Here is a 22,502-nt window from a genome sequence, read left to right as displayed (position 1 = left end):
AATACTCTTCCAGCCGACGAGCCTGCCGCCCCGGGCAGCCAAAGTGGCAGAGCCAACCAATGTGGGTGACCCCGAAGGACCCGACAGTAAGTCTATTGTGTGGGTAAAATTTTGCATATGCTGTCATAAAATCCTAGGAGGAAAGCTTGGTTTAAAATATGTACATTCTTTCTCAGGGCTGGCTCCAAGATATGCCAGCTGCAACCCTAGGGCATCAAACGGTCACTAGCCTGAGAAATGGGATAACCAGAAGTGAAGCAAGACAACCACTGGGTTTGTTAACTGTTCTACATGGGCTCCAGAAGAGGCCTCAAGTGGGAGTATTCCAGGGGAATCATTTACTGGAGGCAGAGAGGAATCACATGTGATTATTCCTCAGGAAAAACCTGTATTTCTACCTACTCAATGGTCTTATATACCAAATGATTATTTGTAACAAGGGCAAAGGGACAAATCCCTTTTTGTTTTAAAAAGAAGGGAGTGGAGTTGATTGGTATTGAAAACTATTCTACAGCCATAAGAATATTATGATCTTAAATTTATGACCAGGAGCAGAACTTTCTAGCTTGCTAAGAAGCTTGATCAATCACAGGGCCAAAGCAGTCTGAAAAAGTACCTCTGGCACACTAACCCATGGTGGAAGGAGAGCCAGTACACAGCATGCCACAATCAAGGCAGATACCAAAGAACCCTCTGGTCAGCTTCAAAACATATGAGTCATGTTTGCTTCTAGAACTAAAAATTCCTCTCAAGAGTCCTATAAATATACAACCAAGGAGTACTACCAAATGGTTTAAAAGGTATTGCAAACAAAATTGAATGGAGACAACAAGGTTAGGGCAATTCCACAGATTGGAAGCAAGCGGAATAAGAAGCAATAGATTGCAAAACTTGCAAGATAATGATGATGCATCACTCAATATAAAGTCTGTGGATTTGGCTAATAAGAGCAGAAAAAATACCCCCAAAATAACTTACCAATATTTGGGGGGTATTAATTCAGCTTGTTCAGCTGATCCAGCTACTCCACTGGCTGAGCCCAAAATATCCCAAAAATAGGGTGGTGGGGTGGTTAAGGACTGCTGGGGTTAATGCATTTAGAGGGAACAAGATACATTTAAGTGCCTTGAACTCAGGCTTCACTCCAAGCTACAACTTCGCAGCTTGAAGTGCAGAAAGCATTTAAAGAAGATTTCAGTCCTTTGAAATGTCTTGGAATAACTCCAAGCCATGAAGTTGTGGCGAAGTCTAAGTAAAAGGCATTTAAAGAGACCGAGAGCCCTTTAATTGCCTTGGACTCAGACATCATTCCAAGTGAACGCTGACTATGGGGCATTTAAAGGGATCTCAGTCTCTTAAAATATCTTGGCTTCATACAGCCCAAAAAAATCAGCATTCCTGATTATTTACCAAAATCAAATACCGTACCACTTTTGGAATTTGGGAATATCAGTTAATATTGAGATTTTTTTGGTTCAATATACCAGAAACCAAAAAATGCTGTGGGGGGTGGGGGTGGGGTGGGGGTGTACTGCTCACTATACCCTAAAAAGGATGTTGATTGTCTTTACTTAAGAAGAAAATTAGGGTGAAGAAGTCTACTGAAAGTTAAGCAAGCAGTTGAAGAAGTAAACACTGAATGATTACACCAAAAAAAGCAAATATTAGATTCCAGTTGAAGAATACAAATCAGACTTATTTAAGGTTACAGAAACTGAAGATTACAAAAAATTGCAAAAAAAAACTTTGACAACTGGAAACAAAACCACTTGCATGGGCAATATCTGACACAGAGAACAAAATTGATGTTGGAAACATCTATAAATAGCTCCGAAATGGGCACTTGAAAAAAGAAACCGAAGAATTCATCCTAGCTTCACAGGAGAAGGCAATCATCAAAATAAATAATATGAAAGCCGAGATTCAGAAGACCAGTGATGGCAGCAAAGACTATAAAGAACATCATGAAAGAGTTGCAGCTATGTTACACTGGAATCTTCGCAAGAAGTACAATTTACCATCAATCAAAAATTAATCAGTGGACAGCAAAGTAGAAAAGATCAGTGGACAGCAAAGTAAAAAAGAACAGGAGAAGACCACAAAATGCCAAGACCTAGAACTAGAATTAGAGCATCTCTGGAAAAAGGCTACCATCATGCCACTTATTGTAGCCTTTGAGCTGTGCCTAGAAGTCTCAAGAAATACCTGGACATTCTGTGCATAGGAGCAAATTACACCAGCTCAGCTTCAGAAGACAGCAAAACTGGAACAGCAAGAATACTGCAAAGATACATCTGCAGTTTCCAAGTACTTGGATGGATCTTGAATTGCAGAACACCATCTACCAGTCAAATATTGTAGTGGTGGTGGTAATGATGGTGATGGTGATTGATATGGCTCTTTAGGTGCTGACAACACTGTATGTAGAGGTTCCTTGACACAACCTGAAGGTTCCAACTCATGCATTGAAGACCACACTGGTCTGCACAGCATTCCTCACTCCCCCTTCCCATGTGTCTGCTTCCTCCCTGCCCTTTTGCTTAAATCGGTATGACTATCTTGAGCTGGAACATAAGAAAGGCTGTAAGTCCCAGTTCATCAAATGAAGACTGAGAGTCTGCAATACATTTTACAGAGAAAACAAGACTTTTGCATTCATTTGACCTGAACAGCCTGGTTCAAAGGAGAAAAAGACTGCTGAGGCAAGCACATCAAGGGGGGGTATTCTCTGGGGATGCCAGAGAAGATGTCTACTAAACCTAAACTGCAAGCTCCAGGTTTCTTCCAAAGAGAACTGGAGTCCAGAACCTTAAAAAAATAAAGGCAACAGATCCCATATTCCAAACCTGTTCAGGCTGTTCCTGCAGTGGTTTGTTCTTCATATTTTACTGCAGATATCGTTATTAGAACAAAACAAACAATGGCCATGCGTGTGACGTTACTGATAATCCACAACGCGGCCTAATCTTTCTAAGATGAAAGAACACAGATAAGCGGTCACTTTGCCTTGTCTAAATTCTTTACAATCTAGCTGCAGCACATAACAAACCTCCATGCCTATTCCTTTAGAAATCTGATGTTCTTAATCCTGCGCTCACATATCTAATAGCAATGGCTGACCCCACTGCACAGCCTTAAAAACACTGCGTGTGGTGGGGAGGAGGGTCATGCCGCCCAAGGTCATACTTTTCTGCAAACCTAGAATAAAATCTAAAGTTAAAGAATAAAATAGCCAGGGGTTAGCCTTCCCTCTCCAGACATCTGCTTTTGCATGGACATAGCAAAGAAAAAAAAAAGACCTAAGAAGTCAAGCTTGAAAGAAATTAGACACACAATTATCCCAGTTTCCGGGCAAAGAAGCTCTTTTCATATCAAGTATGCACATGTGCAAAAACACTCCCTGGAAGTCAGGAACCTTTTAAACCAGCAGCAGGCTCCATGTTCCTCAGACTCAAAAACAGACACTCTTCCTCCGCTATGACGGAGAGAACAGTCATTCTGTTTCTCAGACCAGCATGGCTCCTAATCTAATCATTTGTCTCCCTCCACAGTTCAGAAAAGGATGTTGAGGGAAGGTGGCTGGAAAGCTACAGTATCCCAAAGTGCTGGGATTTTTAATACAGGCTTGCCCATGTTGCACAAGAAGCCCAGTCTATTCACAGACATGCACTAAGGAACGCTCTACGTCAGTGGTCTGCAACCTTTTACAGGTTGTGGACCAGCAGCAGCAGGGAGGGTGATTGCCCGGCTACACATGCTGCGCAAGCGCCATGCGCGACCAAAAACGTGCATGCCACGTATGGCATATGTGCGCATGTACTGCCCGGCCGCACATGCACATTGCGCGTGTGTGGCCCTGCTTTCCTCTCTCCCCCCTCCCAGAGTAAGAAGCTTGCCGGGCCACAAGCTTGCGGCCTGGGAAGTTTCTTACTGCGGGGGTGGTGGGGAGAGGGAGCCAGGCCCGGTGCCAGGGGACCACCGTTCTACGTTATTTAGCTGCTGTGGCTGTCTTGGAAAACCAAATCAAGAATAACACGGTTATGCTCTGCCCAAAGCGGGTGGATAGCCCTTCACACAAAGAACCTTGCATATGAATTCTCATGAAATTTGATGTTTCAACTGCAGCCACTCTCCTGAGACTCTACTACGTACAGGCTGGACACAAACAATCCCAGTACAGCATTCTTGACTGTATTCAGTAAGACCAATTCTCACCTCTGCAGCCAAATAGTTTCCAGTTGCCAGATGCTTAAATCTAAAGAGGCTGTTCCACTGTCCCGCACCTCCGCGGCACGGATCGTGGTGCACTACCTACAGGAAAGAAGGCCCATAGAGAACAATCACATACAATAAGGCGGCTGTAAGATGGTTATATTTCTTCATCAAAGCCCTAAGGAGTTAAATAGTGTGAGGTCTCTTGTTGGGGAAACCATCGGAATTAGCACCCATGCTAACCTCGATTTCCCACAGGGCTTTAGAACTCGTCGCAGAAGTGGCCGACTGACGCAAAGTTGTCCGAAGAAAGATGTGCTGTTTCTTCTGATACTCATCACAGGTAAGAAACTTCTCCTGTTCAGCATGGAACAATCTGACAACATCCCCCTGGATAAACAAAAAGGAATTGACCAGAGTTATTAGAGCTATCACTCTAACGGAATCAGCCTTCTTTAAATTATGCTAAATATTATTCTCAGTTTCAGACAACTGCCAAAAATGATGGTAGCCAAAAACTGCCATATTTCTAAATCTCCCTCCATTAGAAAAGGGATTTTTTTTTAAAGCCTGGCAAATCACAAAAATAACTAAACTGACTGAATGGGTACATTTGAAACACAAGGGGGGAAATCTAAAAAGAATATTTGCTGTTATTAAGAAAATAAGTATTGCCAAAGTTGTTATAAATATTCGTTCTGATATCTATGTGTTTCTCATAAATATAAATGCTTTGGAAGAAGCTGTGTTTTTGTAACCCTGCTTTTTACTACCCAAAAGAGTCTCAAAGCTGCTTACAATCACCTATCCTTTCTTTCCCCACCCCAGTAAGGTAGGTGAGGCTGAGAGAGCTCTGAGAACTGAGCCTGGCCCAAGGTCATCCAGTTGGCTGCATCTAGAGGAATGGGGAATCAAATTAGAGGACACTGTTCACTACACCAAGCTGGGTCTCATAATCTAAACCCAAAACATCAACACTTTCCTTTCTATAGCTGAGAGACAGAGTGTGTTCTCTTCCTCTGTAAATACAGGGAGACACAAGGGGGAGACCACCACCTGACAAATAAATAATCGTTCTGCATAATTGATGAACAAGGACAATATGGGCCAGTTGTGTTTCTTACATCTAGCCACATTCACAGCAATGTAATGTGTGATCCCTCACATGTAAGAATGGCTTCAAAAGTCAACAAGAAGGAAGCTATGGGAAGAAATCTGATTTTCCAGTCTGCTCCTTGTCTATATGTCTCCCTCCCCAACTCACCACTTTACTTATGGGTCATCCCCCCTTCCTGCTGCTTCTGCTTTTGTGCACTCTTTTGGGTTGCTACATCAACCCCAAATTCCACCAGAAGACTGCTGCATGCAAATGTATTTGCAATGTACACAAATGTGCAAAAAGTCAGCATGTGGGTGTTTTATGTTCACATTAGCTTTTTTTAAGAAGCAAAGAATTTGCTTCAAAATTGGAAGTTCTTAAGCTCTAAAATGGTAACCATGACTGGGCCCGTTGCGTAATCAAACAGGTAAAAAGTGTACGGATGATAAAAATATGCAGTTTATGAAAAACCAAAATATGTGTGTCTTATCTTTTAATAGCATAAAAGATGTGTTCTGGAAATCTGAAAAACAACACCTTCAATGAAAAACCAGTTTTTTTTATTTAAAAAATATGGAAAATTTCTTTCTTTCTTTCTTTCTTTCTTTCTTTCTTTCTTTCTTTCTTTCTTTCTTTCTTTCTTTCTTTCTTTCTTTCTTTCTTTCTTTCTTTCTTTCTTTCTTTCTTTCTTTCTTTCTTTCTTTGATTTATATCCTGCCATCCTCGTGAGGCTCGTGACGGGTCACAATCAATGTGAGTTACCTGTTTGATATTGTTTCCCTACCCCGTAGCCCTCTTTGTATATTTGGTCCCATTTTATGTTACTGTCCGTCAACAAAAGGACCAGTATAGAATGACATGTAACCAGTTTCTATCAGCTATAACCATCTAAACATCCACCCTGAGGCTTTGGGATCAGCAGAAGGGTGTGGAGAGTGGGTCGATCAATCTCAGATGAAACGGGGCTGAATTTTAATATGTTTTTAATATGTTTTATTGCTTTTAACTGTTATAAACTGTAGTGAGCCAGCTAGTCCAAGAGCAGCAGCCAATAAATTTAATAAACATGTTTTTTGACTGACATTCCCCACAATACTTTACAGAGCCGGTGGCCTATCTATATATAAAAATTGGTTGATAAGAGTATAAGGAATCAACCACTGAAGAAAAATTGTGAAAACTGAGTATATCTAGAAACCATTTTGGTTAGTCCTTAAAAAATTAATGATATATAAAATTTATTGTACCAATTGCCTTGGAAAGGTTCTGTTTTTCTCCAGATAACAAAATAACCTATAACAAAATGACCTGACATGTTTCAATTCAAAATTGATTTTTTTTCAGAGATCAATTACTGATCCACAGATACGTAAATAACTATAAAAAAACTTTTTACAGCAAGGAAGGTTGAATAAAAGTCTGTACTGCACAGAAATGCCAATCAATATCCTGGGTCTATATTGTGATGAGCAGAATTCACAATCACCCGGTAGACACCCTTCTGTAAACCTTTCCTGGACTGAAGGAAAACCTCTTTGTGTGGCTGTGTGCATATCAAAAGACACAGCAATACGGACCCTGTTCCTTTACAGAACATCTCTCTGAAAATATTTCATTACAGTATAGTCTTTTTATCTGGTTAAAAAAAAATCCCTCCTGAATAATTCAGTCTTGCATAGGTCTTGCTAGCCGAACTAGCATCCTTCCTGACTTCTCTGGGCAGGCCACTCCACAAGATGCTCAATTATTTGTATCACTCATACTTACCCCTTTAAGCACATCCTCTCTGTAGCAGCTGTATTTCATAAATAAGGTTATTTTCCAGCTCGTGTTACAATTAACAGCATTCACCTGCAGCCAAATGCAAACAGCATTGTTGGTATCATTGTGTGAGATGCACACCATGTTTTCTTTAATCTCTCACCCTGCCTGAACTTTTGCTTGCACATATTTAGTGCAACATCTAATGTTGCTAGATTAAAAGAAGATGGGAAGTTAACTAGCCAAAATCATGGGGAGAAAATCTTTTTGGGCAGGTAATCTGACTCTCTACATTCTGAAGCTGTACACCAGACAACAGGAACAAACAAAAAAGGAAGGGTTTTATGCCCTATTTGTACACTCCGGGCAGAGACAATGAGCTGGTAACTGCTGTAAACAGAACACTGGACTAGACAGAGATTTGGTTCTAGTAGCATCAGTCTTGTGTTCACAGAGTTCCCATTGATGGGCTTCTCCAAGACTAAACTGGCACCTCCTACACATTGCCTGCTCCAAATTTAGCCTCTAGAATTTTATCACTTGGGATGCATGTGCCCTGCTCATTTAGTTACAATTATCCTAAGACTAGCTTCCCTTTCCCCTCTATCTTGTATTGACCTCAAGCCCTACTCCAGTGAGAAGCTCCTACTTGCTAGGTCCCTGGCTTGTCAGCTACATCAGCTCTTGGCAGACTCACCTCTTTGCATCCTGGGTTGTCCAGGAGTTCAATGTTGCTGGCATGAAGAGGCTGCCCCACGTTGACTGGCATGAGGACCACTTTGTCTCCTACAACAATCTAGAGAATCAAAGTAGACATCAGTTCAATGCAATTGCTGTATTTCCTTTCATCATGTTATTATTTTAAGGGTTGTTTTTAAGGAATCTCAAGTTCATAGGCCCAGCATACAAGAGAACTATGGAATCACAGCTTTGATTATAGGTTAATAGGTTCCAGAACTTCAAAAGGCTATGGAAGCGGAATGGCCACCAAGCTAAAGAATTATCTGTATTTTGCTTAGAATGGTCTTGGAAAGTTCAAAGTATTTGGCCCTTTCATCTTAATCTGAGCAGAAAGTTTAATCTTCTTAAAGAATTCTACTGTTTTTGCATTTGAGAGCTGAATATCTCTACTAATTATAATAGAAGCCCAATATGAATGCTGAATTGAGATCTGATGAGGAAGAAATGCTCATCTATGCAAAAACCAAGATTTTCTTTAAAAGGCTAGAAGCAGCATTCCTTTAAATAGGACTTTAAAAATTAAGAACATTTTCAGATTTTCCCTGGAGCTGCTAGTACCGTGGAGGGGAGCACTGAAGGACATAGGTCCTATTGTGGCAAAAGGCCCAATCATTTCCACAAATCTGGAGAGTTTGTAAAGTCAAAAACAACCAAAATCACCTGTCCTGATAACCAACCACAAGTTGTGGAGATTTTTCCACTGTCAGTTTTAGTAATATATCCAGAAAAGCTGGCCCCAAGAAAATTGACCTTTAAAACTGCCCTTCATCTAAAATCAAAAATAGCAACAGTGTTGTACAAATTCATAAAAAGAAACCACATTAACACACACTACAACCAGAGCTAGTGAAGTTTAGCCTACAAGTGAGAGTTGTGTTCATAGCAATTCACTGTATATCTCAGCATACACAGAAGTTACCCCACACACAAGCTAGAACCACAAAGTGACTAATGAAAAACATGCATGCTATGTTTAGAACACATGCATAAAAATGGCTTCTGTTTTGCTTCGCACATTGGCAAACATTTGATAAAAATCATTCTCAGGACAGCATCAGTAATATTAGGATATTGATGCCCTTCAAATGACCAAGGTCAAATACTTTCAAGAACTCCCTTGCAAATGCACACGGAAGCTTACTCTTTAATGCAGGGGCAAGATTGGAGGTCCCTTACTCCACAAGACTTCCGGAGAAAAGACAAACATGAATATTTGTAGGTGTCTGAGGTGTCACAAACTGTTCTGTACACCTTAGTTTTTGGCCTCTTGCGTCTCAGTTAAGCCATATCTGATTGTTGGCTCAATGCAGTGTTTATTTTATTTCTTTATCATATGGCATGTTATGTAGCCAGGAACTCCTAAGGTTGCCTGGCTGCCAGGTAAGAGATGTTCAGAGGTGGTTTGCCATTGCCTCCCCCCACATCATAACCCTGGTATTCCTTGAAGGTCACCCTTCTAAGAGCTAGCCATGGCCGAGCCTGCTCCATGCAGTACCTGGACAGGACAGAGGGCTTAGGAAAATGCACAAAGTAAACACACACACAAATCACACCAGAGTAGATCACAAGGTCACAGGAGCCCAGAGTTCTACCTAAACAACTGCATTTGTGGTGGGGAAGAATAAAGCTTGAAGAGGGAGTTCTAGTGCACCCGGAGTCTTCTAGAAGACCATAACTTTTTTTTTAATGTGCATCATTTTCTATGCCCTTTGTTATATCCTAATTTTCAAGCAAAGAAAGCTGTCATAGAATCATAGAATCATAGAATCATAGAGTTGGAAGGGGCCATACAGGCCATCTAGTCCAACCCCCTGCTCAACGCAGGATTAGCCCTAAGCATCCTAAAGCATCCAAGAAAAGTGTGTATCCAACCTTTGCTTGAAGACTTCCAGTGAGGGGGCACTCACCACCTCCTTAGGCAGCCTATTCCACTGCTGAACGACTCTGACTGAGAAAAACTTTTTCCTGATATCTAGCCTATATCGTTGTACTTGAAGTTTAAACCCATTACTGCGTGTCCTTTCCTCTGCAGCCAGCAGAAACAGCATCCTGCCCTCCTCCAAGTGACAACCTTTCAAATACTTAAAGAGGGCTATCATGTCCCCTCTCAACCTCCTTTTCTCCAGGCTGAACATTCCCAAGTCCCTCAACCTATCTTCATAGGACTTGGTCCCTTGGCCCCAGATCATCTTCGTCGCTCTCCTCTGTACCCTTTCAATTTTATCGATGTCCTTCTTGAAGTGAGGCCTCCAGAACTGCACACAGTACTCCAGGTGTGGTCTGACCAGTGCCGTATACAATGGGACTATGACATCTTGTGATTTTGATGTGATGCCTCTGTTGATACAGCCCAAAATGGCATTTGCCTTTTTTACCGCTGCATCACACTGCCTGCTCATGTTTAGTTTACAATCCACAAGTACCCCAAGGTCTCGTTCACACACAGTGCTACCTAGAAGCGTATCCCCCATCCAGTAGGCATGCTTTTCATTTTTCTGACCCAGATGCAGAACTTTACACTTATCTTTATTAAATTGCATCTTGTTCTCATTTGCCCATTTTTCCATTGTGTTCAGATCTCGTTGAACTCTGTCTCTATCTTCCGGAGTATTTGCCAGTCCTCCCAATTTGGTGTCATCTGCAAACTTGATGAGTAGTCCCTCCACCACCTCATCTAGATCATTAATAAATATGTTAAAAAGTACCGGGCCGAGCACCGAACCCTGAGGTACCCCACTACTCACCTCTCTCCAGTCTGATGAAACCCCATTGACAACAACTCTTTGAGTGCGGTTCTCTAACCAATTCCCTATCCACCTAACGATCTGAAAATCCATATTGCAGTCCTTCAACTTATCCATCAGAACATCATGGGGAACCTTGTCAAAAGCTTTACTAAAATCCAAGTAAATGACATCAACCGAATTTCCCCGATCCAGCAAACCTGTTACTTGGTCAAAAAAGGAAACTAGGTTGGTCTGGCAGGACCTGTTGGAGACAAATCCATGCTGACTTCCTTGGATCACCAAATTGTCCTCCAGATGTTTGCAGATCGCTCCCTTTAATATCTGCTCCATTATCTTCCCCACAACAGAGGTCAGACTCACTGGTCTGTAGTTTCCCGGGTCATCCTTCCTCCCTTTTTTGAAGATCGGAATAACGTTTGCTCTTTTCCAGTCCTCCGGGACATCTCCAGTCCTTAAAGAGGTTCCGAAGATGATGGACAAGGGCTGTGCAAGTTCTCTGGAAAGTTCTTTGAGTACTCTCGGGTGCATTTCATCTGGACCAGGGGATTTGAACTCATCCAGTGCAGCTAAATGCCTCTCGACCACCTCTCTATCCATGTTAACCTGCCACCCAGACACTATCCTTTGGCTACAGCCATCTCTAGATGAGCCTAAACACTTAGACCTGTGGGAAAAAACAGATGTAAAATAGGCACTAAGCCTTTCTGCTTTCTCTGCATCTTTCGTTAGAGTTTGTCCATCCGCACCCAACAGCGGGCCTATTGCCTCCTTTACTTTACGTTTGCTCCTCACGTAACTGAAAAATCTTTTCTTGTTACAATGGGCTTCCCTGGCCAATCTTAGCTCACTCTCAGCTTTGGCCTTTCTGATGATTGATCTACAGTGCCTAGTAACCTGTAGGTACTCTTCTTTAGAGCTCTGTCCTTCCCTCCATTTCCTGAACATTTTCCTTTTCTTTCTTAGTTCCTCTTGAAGTTCTCTGTTCATCCAAATAGGCTTCTTAGAGCTCCTGCAGTGTTTTCGTCTTTCTGGAATAGTCATTGATTGAGCATGCAATAGCTCTTGTTTGAGTAGCGCCCACCCTTCACATGCTCCCTTCCCTTCCAGCATTCTCGTCCATGGTATGACACTCATCATGTCTCTGAGTTTATTAAAGTTTGCCCTACGAAAATCCAACATCCGCGTCTGGCTACAAGCTTCCTTGGCTCCCCATCTCAAAAGGAATTCTATGAGGACATGGTCACTTCCCCCTAGGGTCCCCACCTCCTTCACCTCATCCACCAACTCTTGCCTGTTGGTCAGTATTAAGTCCAGTATGGCTGAACCTCTTGTGGGTTCATCTACCATTTGATAAATGAAATTGTCAGCCAGGCAGGTCAGAAACTTGCATGACTGAGGACGATTCGCAGAGTTTGTTTCCCAGCACACATCTGGGAAATTGAAGTCACCCATGATGACAAGGTCCTGCCGTTTGGATATTTTCTCAAGCTGCTCACAAAGTGCAGCATCCACATCCTCTCGTTGGTCAGGCGGTCGGTAGCAGACACCAACCACCACACTGTTTGTTTTCCCCTCGCTTATTTTCACCCAGATGCTTTCCACTGTAGATATGCTCTCCTTCACTAGAATTTCCTGACAGGTAAGCCCTTTTCTCACATACAGTGCCACTCCTCCACCTCTTCGATCTATTCTGTTTTTTCTGAACAGTTCATATCCATCCACCATTACATTCCAGTCATGAGAATCATTCCACCAAGTTTCTGTGATGCCTACTAGATCATACCTTTCCATCAGCATGAGAAGTTCCAGCTCTTCCTTTTTATTGCCCATGCTTCGGGCGTTAGTATAAAGACATCTGAATCCTTTTACTTTTGGTTCCCTATGAGCTGGCCTTGCCGGTTGGGCTGCCTCCGATAGTTTTCCTTCCATACACTCCCTATGTTGATCGTCTCCTTCCCCTAGTGGCTTTAGTTTAAAGCTCTCCTGATGAATCTCCCCAGGTTCCTGCCAAACACATTCTTCCCCAGTTTTGATAAGTGCAGTCCATCAGGTGCTAGTAGGCCTTCCTCAAGAAAGCCTATCCCATGGTCCCAGAAACCAAATCTCTCCTGCCGGCACCAACTACGCAGCCAGTGATTCACCTCCATTATCTTCCTCTCCCGACGCATTCCTCTTCCCTTGACAGGCAAGATTGAAGAGAATACCACTTGTGCCCCCATTTGCTTGAGCTTCCTCCCCAGATCTTGATAGTCTTTTTTAATAGGAGCGATGGTATTCAGGGACATGTCATTCGTTCCCACATGGACCATCACAAATGGGTAGCGATCCGTAGATTTGAGGAGTTTGGGCAGCCTTTCTGAAACATCTTTAATTTTTGCCCCTGGCAAGCAACACACCTCTCGGGTTAGGGGGTCGGGCCCAGCCACGTGGCGATCCATTCCTCTTAGCAGGGAGTCTCCAATTACCAGTACTCTCCTTTTTTTTTTCTTCTCAACTCCATTTCCTTCTGTCCCCGTGGCCTCTTCCCTTTGTCTTAGAGTTTGTTTTGGGACCTCTTCCCTTGTTGACCCTTGCACCTCCTCTGCAAGGGCCTGAAATCTATTCTGGAGCTCCAAAGGCCCCGAGAACTGTCTCGCCCTTCGCCGTTCAGTCTTTTTCCGAACTGCCTGCAGAGGCTCCCTATTGTGGTCAATCTCCTTGTCCTCTTCAGGACTGGTTGTATTCTCTTTATTCTCTTTATTCCATGTTGCAGAGCTCTGGACTACGAACTCCTCCCCTTTCTTGCTTTGGGTCAGAGTAATAATTTTGTTTTCTAATCCCCTAATCTTTTCCTCCAAAAGTTTTACCAGCTTACACTTGGGGCAGCTGTAGTCCATCTTGTCTTCTGGGAGGAAGGCAATCATGTCACACTCACTGCAGATGATGGGATGAGTGTCCTGGAGGTCCATTGTAATGTCTAGGCAGTGCAAGTACTAGGGAAATATAATCTACTGATTCTAATTGCTCGGCCAAGAACCCCAGGCTAAGAGCCACAGGCCAAGAGCCCTTTGTCTCTTGCCAAAGGCTCGCGCCTCTGGTGAGGAGTAGCCCTTTTTAATCCTCCCAACAATTACCCAGCAATCACCTCACCCAGGCAGAACAATAGCCTCACCTGGTCAGCAGCAACTCTCCCCAGTAGCTCTCTCCACGTGCTCTCAGTTGTCTGAGCCAACTGTTGTCTGTCATCAACCAGATGTCTGTCATCAGTTGTCTGTCATCAACCAGATCATCTGCTCTGATTGAATGTCACTGCCAAGGATCTCAGGCAGTGATCTTTTAGAGACCAGAAACTGAGTGTGGGTCTTTCTGTGCACAGAGTAAGCGCACTACCACTGAGCCATGTTTCTTCCACAACGTGATTGCTACTTGACAATATCTGACCAGGCAAGGAACCAAGATTTTTAAACTGTATTATATTAAATGCCCCCCTTAAATAAAGCCAAAACTAATTATCTGAATTCATTTTTTCCACTATTTGTTTTTACAAATATGAAACAGAAACTGGTAACCTAGTTGGGAATCTCCATGCTCATAAACAAACATACATATACACTGATGCGTGTCTTTTAACACCAAAACATTCAACGATGAAAAAGTGCCCCCACCCATTACTTATCGCAACGTGTTTTCACATGCCATGCTGCACATAAAATTTACTTACCATCAGGTAAGACCAGATAATGCATTATAGAAAACAAACCTGCAGAATTAGTCATTCAGAGACAGAAATCAAGAGCCATAATTCCTTGAAAAGTTCCTGAAATAAGAGAGCCTCGACTTGCTCTCCTCCTCTGCCTTCTTCTCACCACCACTTCCTCCATGCCCCACCATGCCTTGGCCCAATCCCAACCACACGGGCAACACTCTCTTCCCAACCCTTTGGCCATTCGTTACTTTCTTTGGTTTAAAATGACTCATTGTTTGGGGTTCCCTGGCATAACATCAACCAAGATCGTGGAGATGGCTTTCTGTTTTGCTGGGGTTGAACCACACACACACATATTCTTTTTTTTTGTCTACCTGTTAGCATTCTTCTGCATCCTTGGGAGCTTCCCAAGGATTGTAAAAATACCTTCCCTTTCTGCATCTCGTCTCTGAAGTCAAGTTCAGAATTAGATGTATGTTTCTTCCCCCTTTCATGAGATTATATACATGGGAAGTACTTATACATTTAAAGCCTTGTATTACAAGAGAACTCCACATGGAATCCATTCTAATTTTTAAAAGGATATTCCAAGATGCATTGAGTCCTATTTTGAGCATAAAGCATTGAAGAGTGGAGTGGTAAGAGATCCACGAGGATGAAGGAGGATGGGGAGATCTCAAAGCAGCTTACAGTCGCCTTCCCTTTCCTCTCCCCACCACAAACACCCTGTGAGGGAGGTGAGGCTGAGAGAGCCTGATATCACTGCTCAGTCAGAACAGCTTTATCAGTGCCGTGGCAAGCCCAAGGTCACCCAGCTGGCTGCGTGTGGGGGAGGAGCGGAGAATCAAAGCCAGATTGCCAGATTAGAAGACCGCACTCCTAACCACAACACCAAGCTGGCCAGAAACATTCTGGATGGTGTAGTGGCCCTGGCCTCAATTCTCTCCCCAGAAACCTTTTATTTTCCATTCACTTACATTGTCGCCTTCACTTCTCAGCTTCCAAAACGGCTGGATGTAAAACCATGACCCCTCGTTCCCAGCAGCATCCAGAGCGACCCGCATAGCATTCTTCTCCAACAGGGCTGGCAATCGCTTGTTGACTGTAAGGTACTTGTTGCTTTTGATGTGAAGCAGCTGTCAATAGTACAATAAGCACACACCTACATACACCTACACATGGACACTACAGTCATAGCCCAACACAGAACTGAGATCGCTACCTCTGTGGTTTCTCTTGCACAACCAAGCTGCCTGGTGATGTGGGTACATAGCCAGCATCACATGAACCTTCCCCGTCCCTCCTTGGCGACCCTGAAATTCTGCTCCAGCAGATGGTGAGGAAAATGTGGGAGCAGGGTGGGCTTTTTTGGCAAGAAGGAGTATTTCACAAAAATCAACCTTATGTACTCTTCTATTAGAAGTGCCCATGCCAGCATGACCACTATTATGGCAACAGGAAAACATACTTAGATCCAACCCTATTTATACAGTTTCATTAAGCCAGTAATGTATCCTGGGGAAGAGCCAATTAGTAGAACATGTGCATTATATGAAGGAAGACATAGGTTCAATCTCCATTTAATATAATAATAATAACACTTTATTTTATAGTCTGCTGTCCCAATTGGTTCAGGGTGGATAACAACAAATTAAAACATACAAAATAATATAATTTACATAGTTAAAACAATTACTATTTAAATGTACATTTAAATTATATTATTAAAATCTGCCTCCTTAAAAATCTTAATTTATAATGGGCAGATCTGCACTTCATGGGTGGGGTTCCTGGCCTCAACCGTAGGCCTAGCAAAATAGCTTATTCTTACAGGCTCTCCGAAACTGTTGAAGACATCTCAAACCAGCAGGTGTTGGAAAAGACCTCTCTCTGCCCTATACCATAGAAAGGAACTGGCATGCTAAGCTAGATGGATGCATGGCTGGGGTTGGAAGAAGGGAACTTCATGCGTTCAGGACACTCTACATAGTTACATACCAATCTGTTCCTGCCCTCAGGGGTGGCAAAACAAAATCTCTACACAGAGGAGCCCAGAAAGAGGTGGAGAGGAGGACAAAAGGGATCGTGAAAAGAGGACAAGGGTTGGTGGGGCCTGCCATGAGGAGCGGTGAAAGCACCACTTGCTCAAATATTCTCAAGAGAGAGGTGCCCTGTCCTCCTCATCTGCTTTCAGACAATGTGATCACAGCTCCTGCCTACTAACTTTACCTATCACAACACTTATTCTGCCACATCCATTGTGGAGCTGAGGCAGAACTGAGTTGCACAGCACAGTGATGTCACTTCCTTGACAGCTAGTGACATTAAGCCCTCATCTGCCCTCCCTTTTAGGGAGCTTTGTGGTCAGAACTCACCTGTATGACGTTACTGTACTTGACAATTTCTCCCAGCAACTTCCTGTTCTCACATTCATTCTGTTTTTGCTCCAGTTCCGCTGCATGCTGCAAGGTTGAAGCCAAAGATTACAAACAGGCCTCAGCCTCTACCACTAACCAGAGCTACACACAGCTTCAAGGACAAACAACACAATGCATTTTTTAACAAGTCAGGCCCAGGTTCACAGTCCTACTCTTTGAATGCAAAATTAATTCCCAACATACATGTAGGGCTCAACCACACATTAGAAATGGTTCCATGTTTGAAATAAACTACTTTTGTTGTTGCCTTTTCCAAGCAGGCCCAGGTATCCTAAATTTCATCAAAGAGGAAAATGGTTTGGAAAACCCCCCTCAGTACATTTTCTAGCTGGAAAAAAAATGTTGTCAGATAGTTTACCTCCATGGGGGGGGATTAAAAAATGAGATCAGGTTCTCAGAATGACAAAGAATTGGTTGACCATGCTGGTGTTCCTACATTGTTCATCCCCCCCCCTCAAAATACATATGAGCACTTATGTGTCCAAATGGTTCATTCTATCTCTGAAAACCAATAAAATGATTGATTTTTTAAAAACCCCAGCTGGGAAGAGATTAAAAGGGAGCAGGTGGGACACCTGTCATCACCAGCTATTTGGTGGGCGCTCCCCCCCCCCCCCACTCCCCACCATCTCAGTCAGTGGAAATGTTGCTGCCTGGGAAGGGGGGGAGCAGAAGCATGTGCCCAAAGACCCCAAAACCTTTCAGATTTGGCCAGATTGATGCAGCCAAATACAAAAAGGTGAAGGGGTAATTTGTGCATTTCGGATTCAGCCAAATTGGTTCTGGCTGATACCAAAATGGTACCAATTATTTTGCATGCGTGCACATGCCTAGTTCTGGATGCCAAAGCCCTTCTCACCTGCAGTTTCTTCAGCAGTGCCGCTTCCGTGTGATTCCCTTGTTTTGCCTGCTTGGCTTTCCAGTATTGCTTCTGTGCAGAATATCGGTTCATAGGACATACTTTAAAGAGGCAATCTGAGGACAAGAAAACAAAATCACTTTTAATGCCTCAATCCTACTTACAATAACCTGGAAGCAAGCCCTAAACAAATCCTATGACTTACTTCTGAGGACACTTGCTTAGGATCATACTACAAGCCTTCTCTCTTTTCTTCCTCCTTGCCATGTCTGCATAAAAGGGCCTGTACAGTCTTTTGATGACACCATAAAGGCCTGACAAACACCCCTCCAAACAGCCAGCCAGTTGCCTTTCTTGCCACTGCAGGCAAGTATTTGGTTTTTCTATTTCAGAGAATCTTTTCCAGGCTGACTTGTCTCTCAAAGAAGCCCACGTGCTCCAGAGAATTTGGGGAACATTCCTAGTTCCCCTGGGTCCTGGCTAGTCTTCAAGGTTAAATGACAGGAAGCAAAGAGTAGGAATCGAGTGACAGTTCTCACAATGGAGGAAAATAAGCATCAGGGTCTCACAAAGGGTCCCATTTTCCCCCAGAAGAATAAATCTATCTAGTCTGTAATTCCAGGAGCTCTCAAGGCTCCACCTGAAGGTTGGCAACTTGACAGGCCCAGACTATCTTGGAGGTGCAGCCCCCCCCCACTCCACCCCACCCCCCATTTTGTAGGCTGTCAGAAGAGGCCAGCAGCAGCACAAGCCGAGCATCATCTATGAATCAGTGCAACCCACAGCAGCCTCCCACAGGAGGAGTATCTGAACAGCCTTTCCTGAAACACATTACAAATTATGTCCAAATTCTATTGGGATTGAGTTATTTCTTGGGCTAAATCCAATTTTTTTCCTACTTGAACTCATTAAGTCAACATGCCTTTAAACCCTTCTTTTCTTCAAAGCCGCGAGGCTGCTCTGGCACTCAACGATTCCAAGACAAAGCAAAACCAGCCACTACTAAGAGTGGATCCCTAATTGGCAGGGGTTCTTTACAGGAAGGTCAGCAAGGCTTTGCCAACAACAATGTGCTGCTGTGTCTTTTTAATGTGAAGTGGAAATACGTACAATTTTTAAAACCACAGACTAAACTTTAAATAAACTAGGATGGGCAGGCAATATGTCTTTGGAAAACAGCTACAAAATGAAAATGTGCTACAGCAGACTTGAAAGTGGACATTGGAACAAAGCTCTGTCCTTCAAAGGAAAGTACATGGTTATGTTGCAGCTTCTCTTCCATTAATTTTACAAGTTCAAGCCATCCCATTCACAGGTCCAGCCAGCATTTTCCTAAGGACAGAACAACCTTGAAGTTGTGGTTCTCAAAGGCCGGAAGCCTCAGACAAAACCTCAACTGGTTCCTAAAGCTTCAGAACATTATTGATTGCTGCAGCCGTTCCTGCCGGTAGCAGCCAGCACCACGCCGTGGGAGGGGGGGCGTGGGTGGCAGCGCAATGACAGGTGCACACACGCAGGCGCAGAGCTCTGTGCCTGCATGTGTGCATCGACCGGCACACCGACACCCGCACCTCCGCCCTCCTCCCACGGCATGGTGCTGGCGGCTAGGGGCGGGACCAGCTGCTTCGGTGGCCGAATCACACAACTGTGGGGGATATTTACATTTCTTTTGTGAATAGGGCTAGGGGCTTCCTTCTGACAAACCAGATTCTCTTCATGATTCTTTTTCTATCCTAATATTGCTAGCTGAGTGCTGGAAAGCATTGTAAATATTTTGGTGCCCAGAAACAGAATCACTTCCAGTTTGTATCCCAAAGTGTCATCATAATGCTCTAGGAATTCACTCATCTCTATGGTTTTTATCCTTACTATTGGCTTCTGCTAGAGCAAAGAAACCCTGCAGGACCTGGAGCCCAGCGGTGGGAGCTTGCCAACTGTCTTCAGACAAAATGGCCAGTCTAGTTTTACCTCCATGTGCTCTCTGCAACCCCTCCATCCTAGTGTTGAGCAACAGAACACCTGTACTTATTTTCCTGTTCTTGCTTTGAGAGCCAGCATGGTTAGAGTGTCAGATTCTAATCTGGAGAACCAGGTTTGATTCTCTACTCTTCCACATGCAGCCAGCTGGGTGACCTTGGACCTAGTCACTGTCCTCTTAGAGCTGTTCTTGCAGAACAGTTATCTTAGTGCTCTCTCAGCCCCACCTACCTCACAGGGTGTCTGTTGCGGGGAGATGAAAGGAAAGGTGTTTGTAAGCCACTTTGGGACTCCTTCAGGTAGTGAAAAGAAAGGAATAAAAAAACCCAGCTCTTCATTTACCATAGTATGGGAGTTTCTTAACCATTCGGGATGTCCATTTCTTTCCTAAATCAACAAGCCTCGTTTGGACTTTATTCCTAAAATAGCACTCCGACCCTTGACTGTACACAACTAAGCTCTGAACTAACAGATTTAACCTGCATGTTGAACAATCAACAAACCTGGCCATCAGAACAATATGCCCATTTGTGGATAACAAAAGGATATGGGCAGGATTAAGCACCCTCTCCCACCCACCAAGCTCCTCTACAGGTATTTTCATCACCATATTTACAAAACATAAAGGTGTAAGATGTAAACACAGAACATGCCTCCATCTCCTCCACTAACTTCCTCCAAGAGAATTAAGATTCAGTGAGCAAAGATCTTCAGCCCCAAAGAGGTCTCAACCAGGGCCACAGCCTTTTCAGCCCTGTCACCAGCTTTACCCAGTGAGATCAGGGCCCTGCAGGACCTCAGACAGTTCCACAGGGCCTGTAAGAAAGACCTGTTCCACCAGGCCTAGTTGAGGCCTAGAAATACCATCAAAAATTCTGGCTTCCGTACTGAAAATACCTATCATCCACCTAGTGATCTTCAAGAACATACTTTTGGGGCCCCTCTTTTGCTAGAGAGAAGGAGGCAGCCCCTTTTGTAATGGTTTGATTTTTTACTTAATTTTTTAGTTTTTCAGGATTTTATATGTCAATTTTATTGTTTTATTTTATTGTTGTGATCCATCCTGAGCCTGTGGAAAAGGGCAGCACACAAATGCAAAAATAAATTAAAATATTTAAAATAATTGCCTGAGGCTTCACGCAGAAAGATACTAAGAATTTGAATTAAATTTGCCTGCAGATGAAGGAAGGTAACAGATATGAAATATGAACAATAGCTGGAAAGAGTGCTGGCTCCTGTTTTCAAGACATGTGGACATGGCTCTCAAATAATCAAGAACAGCCATAAAGTGGCATCATTCTGCTGCCCATCCAGGAAAGGCCTTACTCAAATCATAAGCAACACAATAAATGTAATTATAAATAACAATAAACAAAAAAGAAAAGAAAAACAACTCGAGTAAACATTTCTGCTACCTTTTCATGAATCAGACTTGGATCCACAATGGAGAATATAAAGTTTGTGTGTGCAAATAGGGGCATCAGTTCCCCTATCTAGAGCATCATGCAAAATCATCTTGCATGTATGTACAACGGACTCTATATGCTGATTTCCAGAATTTTTGAACCTGCTGAAATATACTTAGCAGCAACCTTTCATCATTCCCCACAAGAATATTTAAAGTGTGATAATTTGCAGAATGAGCACAGAAAGCCAGGAGAGAAACTAGAACAGAGATCTTCACTGGCATACAGCTTACAGAAAAAGAAATGAGTCACAGATTCTGGTCTATAGGTTCCACAAGGGCACATGTCTCTGAAAATAGCCTCCAATAGGTTAGAACTGTGATATGGAATTAGTATCTGCAAGAAGTTAAGGGAGGTGAAGGCAAAGAGGCCCAAACTACCGTCAGCTAACAGAAGCTGCCTCCCAAGTTTCCCAATCACAGAGCAGCAGACATTTCTCAGACCAAGGATGTCTAGGTCCATCAAGAAGAAACCCATTTCAGTGAACTTTCAATATGCATTCTTCTCATTTTTGTTATCCAGACATAGAACTCTGCAGTTACCCTGGTTGAATTGTACCTTCTTCACATCTGCCCACCCGTCCAGTGTGTTCCAATCTCACTGAATTCTATCTTTATCTTCCAGTATGTTTGTTACTCCTCCTATTTTGGTGTTATCAGCAAGTTTAATGAGTAGCCTCTCCACCCCCTCATTCAGATATACATCATTTCTAAAAATACTGAAATGAACTAGGCCAGGAACCAAACCTTGTGGCACCATACTAGATGGCCCCCTCCAATCAGATGAAATCCCACCAACAACTAATCTTTCTCCAACCCGTTCTGTATTAAATAGCTACCTATCCTACAGTCCAGTCCACAGTCCTTTCATTTACCCATCAAAATGTTTGGAGAGCTTTATCATAAGTGTTACTTAAATCAAGATAAACAACATCAACTGTGTTCCCACAATCCAGTGAGGTCATCACTCTATCAAAGAAGAAATCAAGTGTGGTCTGGCAGGACCTGCTGGGGACAAAACCATGTTGACTATCAAAGATCACCAAATTGTCCTTCAGCTGTTCACAGACTGACCCTTTTAAAATCTGCTCCAGGATATTTTCTGGGATAGAAGTCAGACTGACTAGCCTATAGTTTCCTTCATTCCTTTTTTGAAAAGGGGGATAACATTTGCCCTCCTCCAGTGTTGTGGCACATCTTCCATCCTCCAAGAGGTCTTAAAGATGATGGACAAATGCTCTGCAAGCTCTCTAGAAAGATCATTGAACACTCTTGGGTGCACACCATCTGGCCTGGGGCATTTGTTCTCATCCAACACAGCCAGGTGCCTTTTAACAACATCTCCATCCATGACAACCAGCAGCCCAGACTTGCCCATTGCCATTACTAGTAAGTAAATAAGTTTATTGTTGCAGCTTTATACCATAACAACCATAACAACATTGCCATCACTAGATAAGCCAAATCTTGTCTTCAGGGAAAACACTGAGGTAAAATAGGAACAGAGCCTTTCTGCTT

The 22,502-nt window shown here is 43.1% G+C and overlaps 1 protein-coding gene across 4 annotated transcripts in view; it reads right to left on the bottom strand.

The window, feature by feature from the left end:
• Window positions 1–22,502, bottom strand: part of ITPR2 (inositol 1,4,5-trisphosphate receptor type 2) — a 228,630-nt gene that overhangs the window by 166,551 nt on the left and 39,577 nt on the right. For all 4 annotated transcript variants that reach the window (XR_013231068.1, XM_077337917.1, XM_077337918.1 and 1 more), the window contains exons 3-9: window positions 17,543–17,658; window positions 16,621–16,707; window positions 15,223–15,381; window positions 7,770–7,868; window positions 7,079–7,162; window positions 4,456–4,602; window positions 4,216–4,311 (exon numbers count right to left, since the gene is read on the bottom strand). Coding sequence is in view for 3 of the 4 variants with exons in the window: in XM_077337917.1 (XP_077194032.1) it covers window positions 4,216–4,311; window positions 4,456–4,602; window positions 7,079–7,162; window positions 7,770–7,868; window positions 15,223–15,381; window positions 16,621–16,707; window positions 17,543–17,658 (788 nt within the window). In the remaining variant the exon portion in view is untranslated. The remainder of the gene's footprint in view (window positions 1–4,215; window positions 4,312–4,455; window positions 4,603–7,078; window positions 7,163–7,769; window positions 7,869–15,222; window positions 15,382–16,620; window positions 16,708–17,542; window positions 17,659–22,502) is intronic.

Source organism: Paroedura picta, chromosome 5 (genome assembly GCF_049243985.1).
Source record: "Paroedura picta isolate Pp20150507F chromosome 5, Ppicta_v3.0, whole genome shotgun sequence".
NCBI lineage: Eukaryota > Metazoa > Chordata > Lepidosauria > Squamata > Gekkonidae > Paroedura > Paroedura picta.
This window is presented reverse-complemented; position numbering and strand designations above follow the sequence as displayed.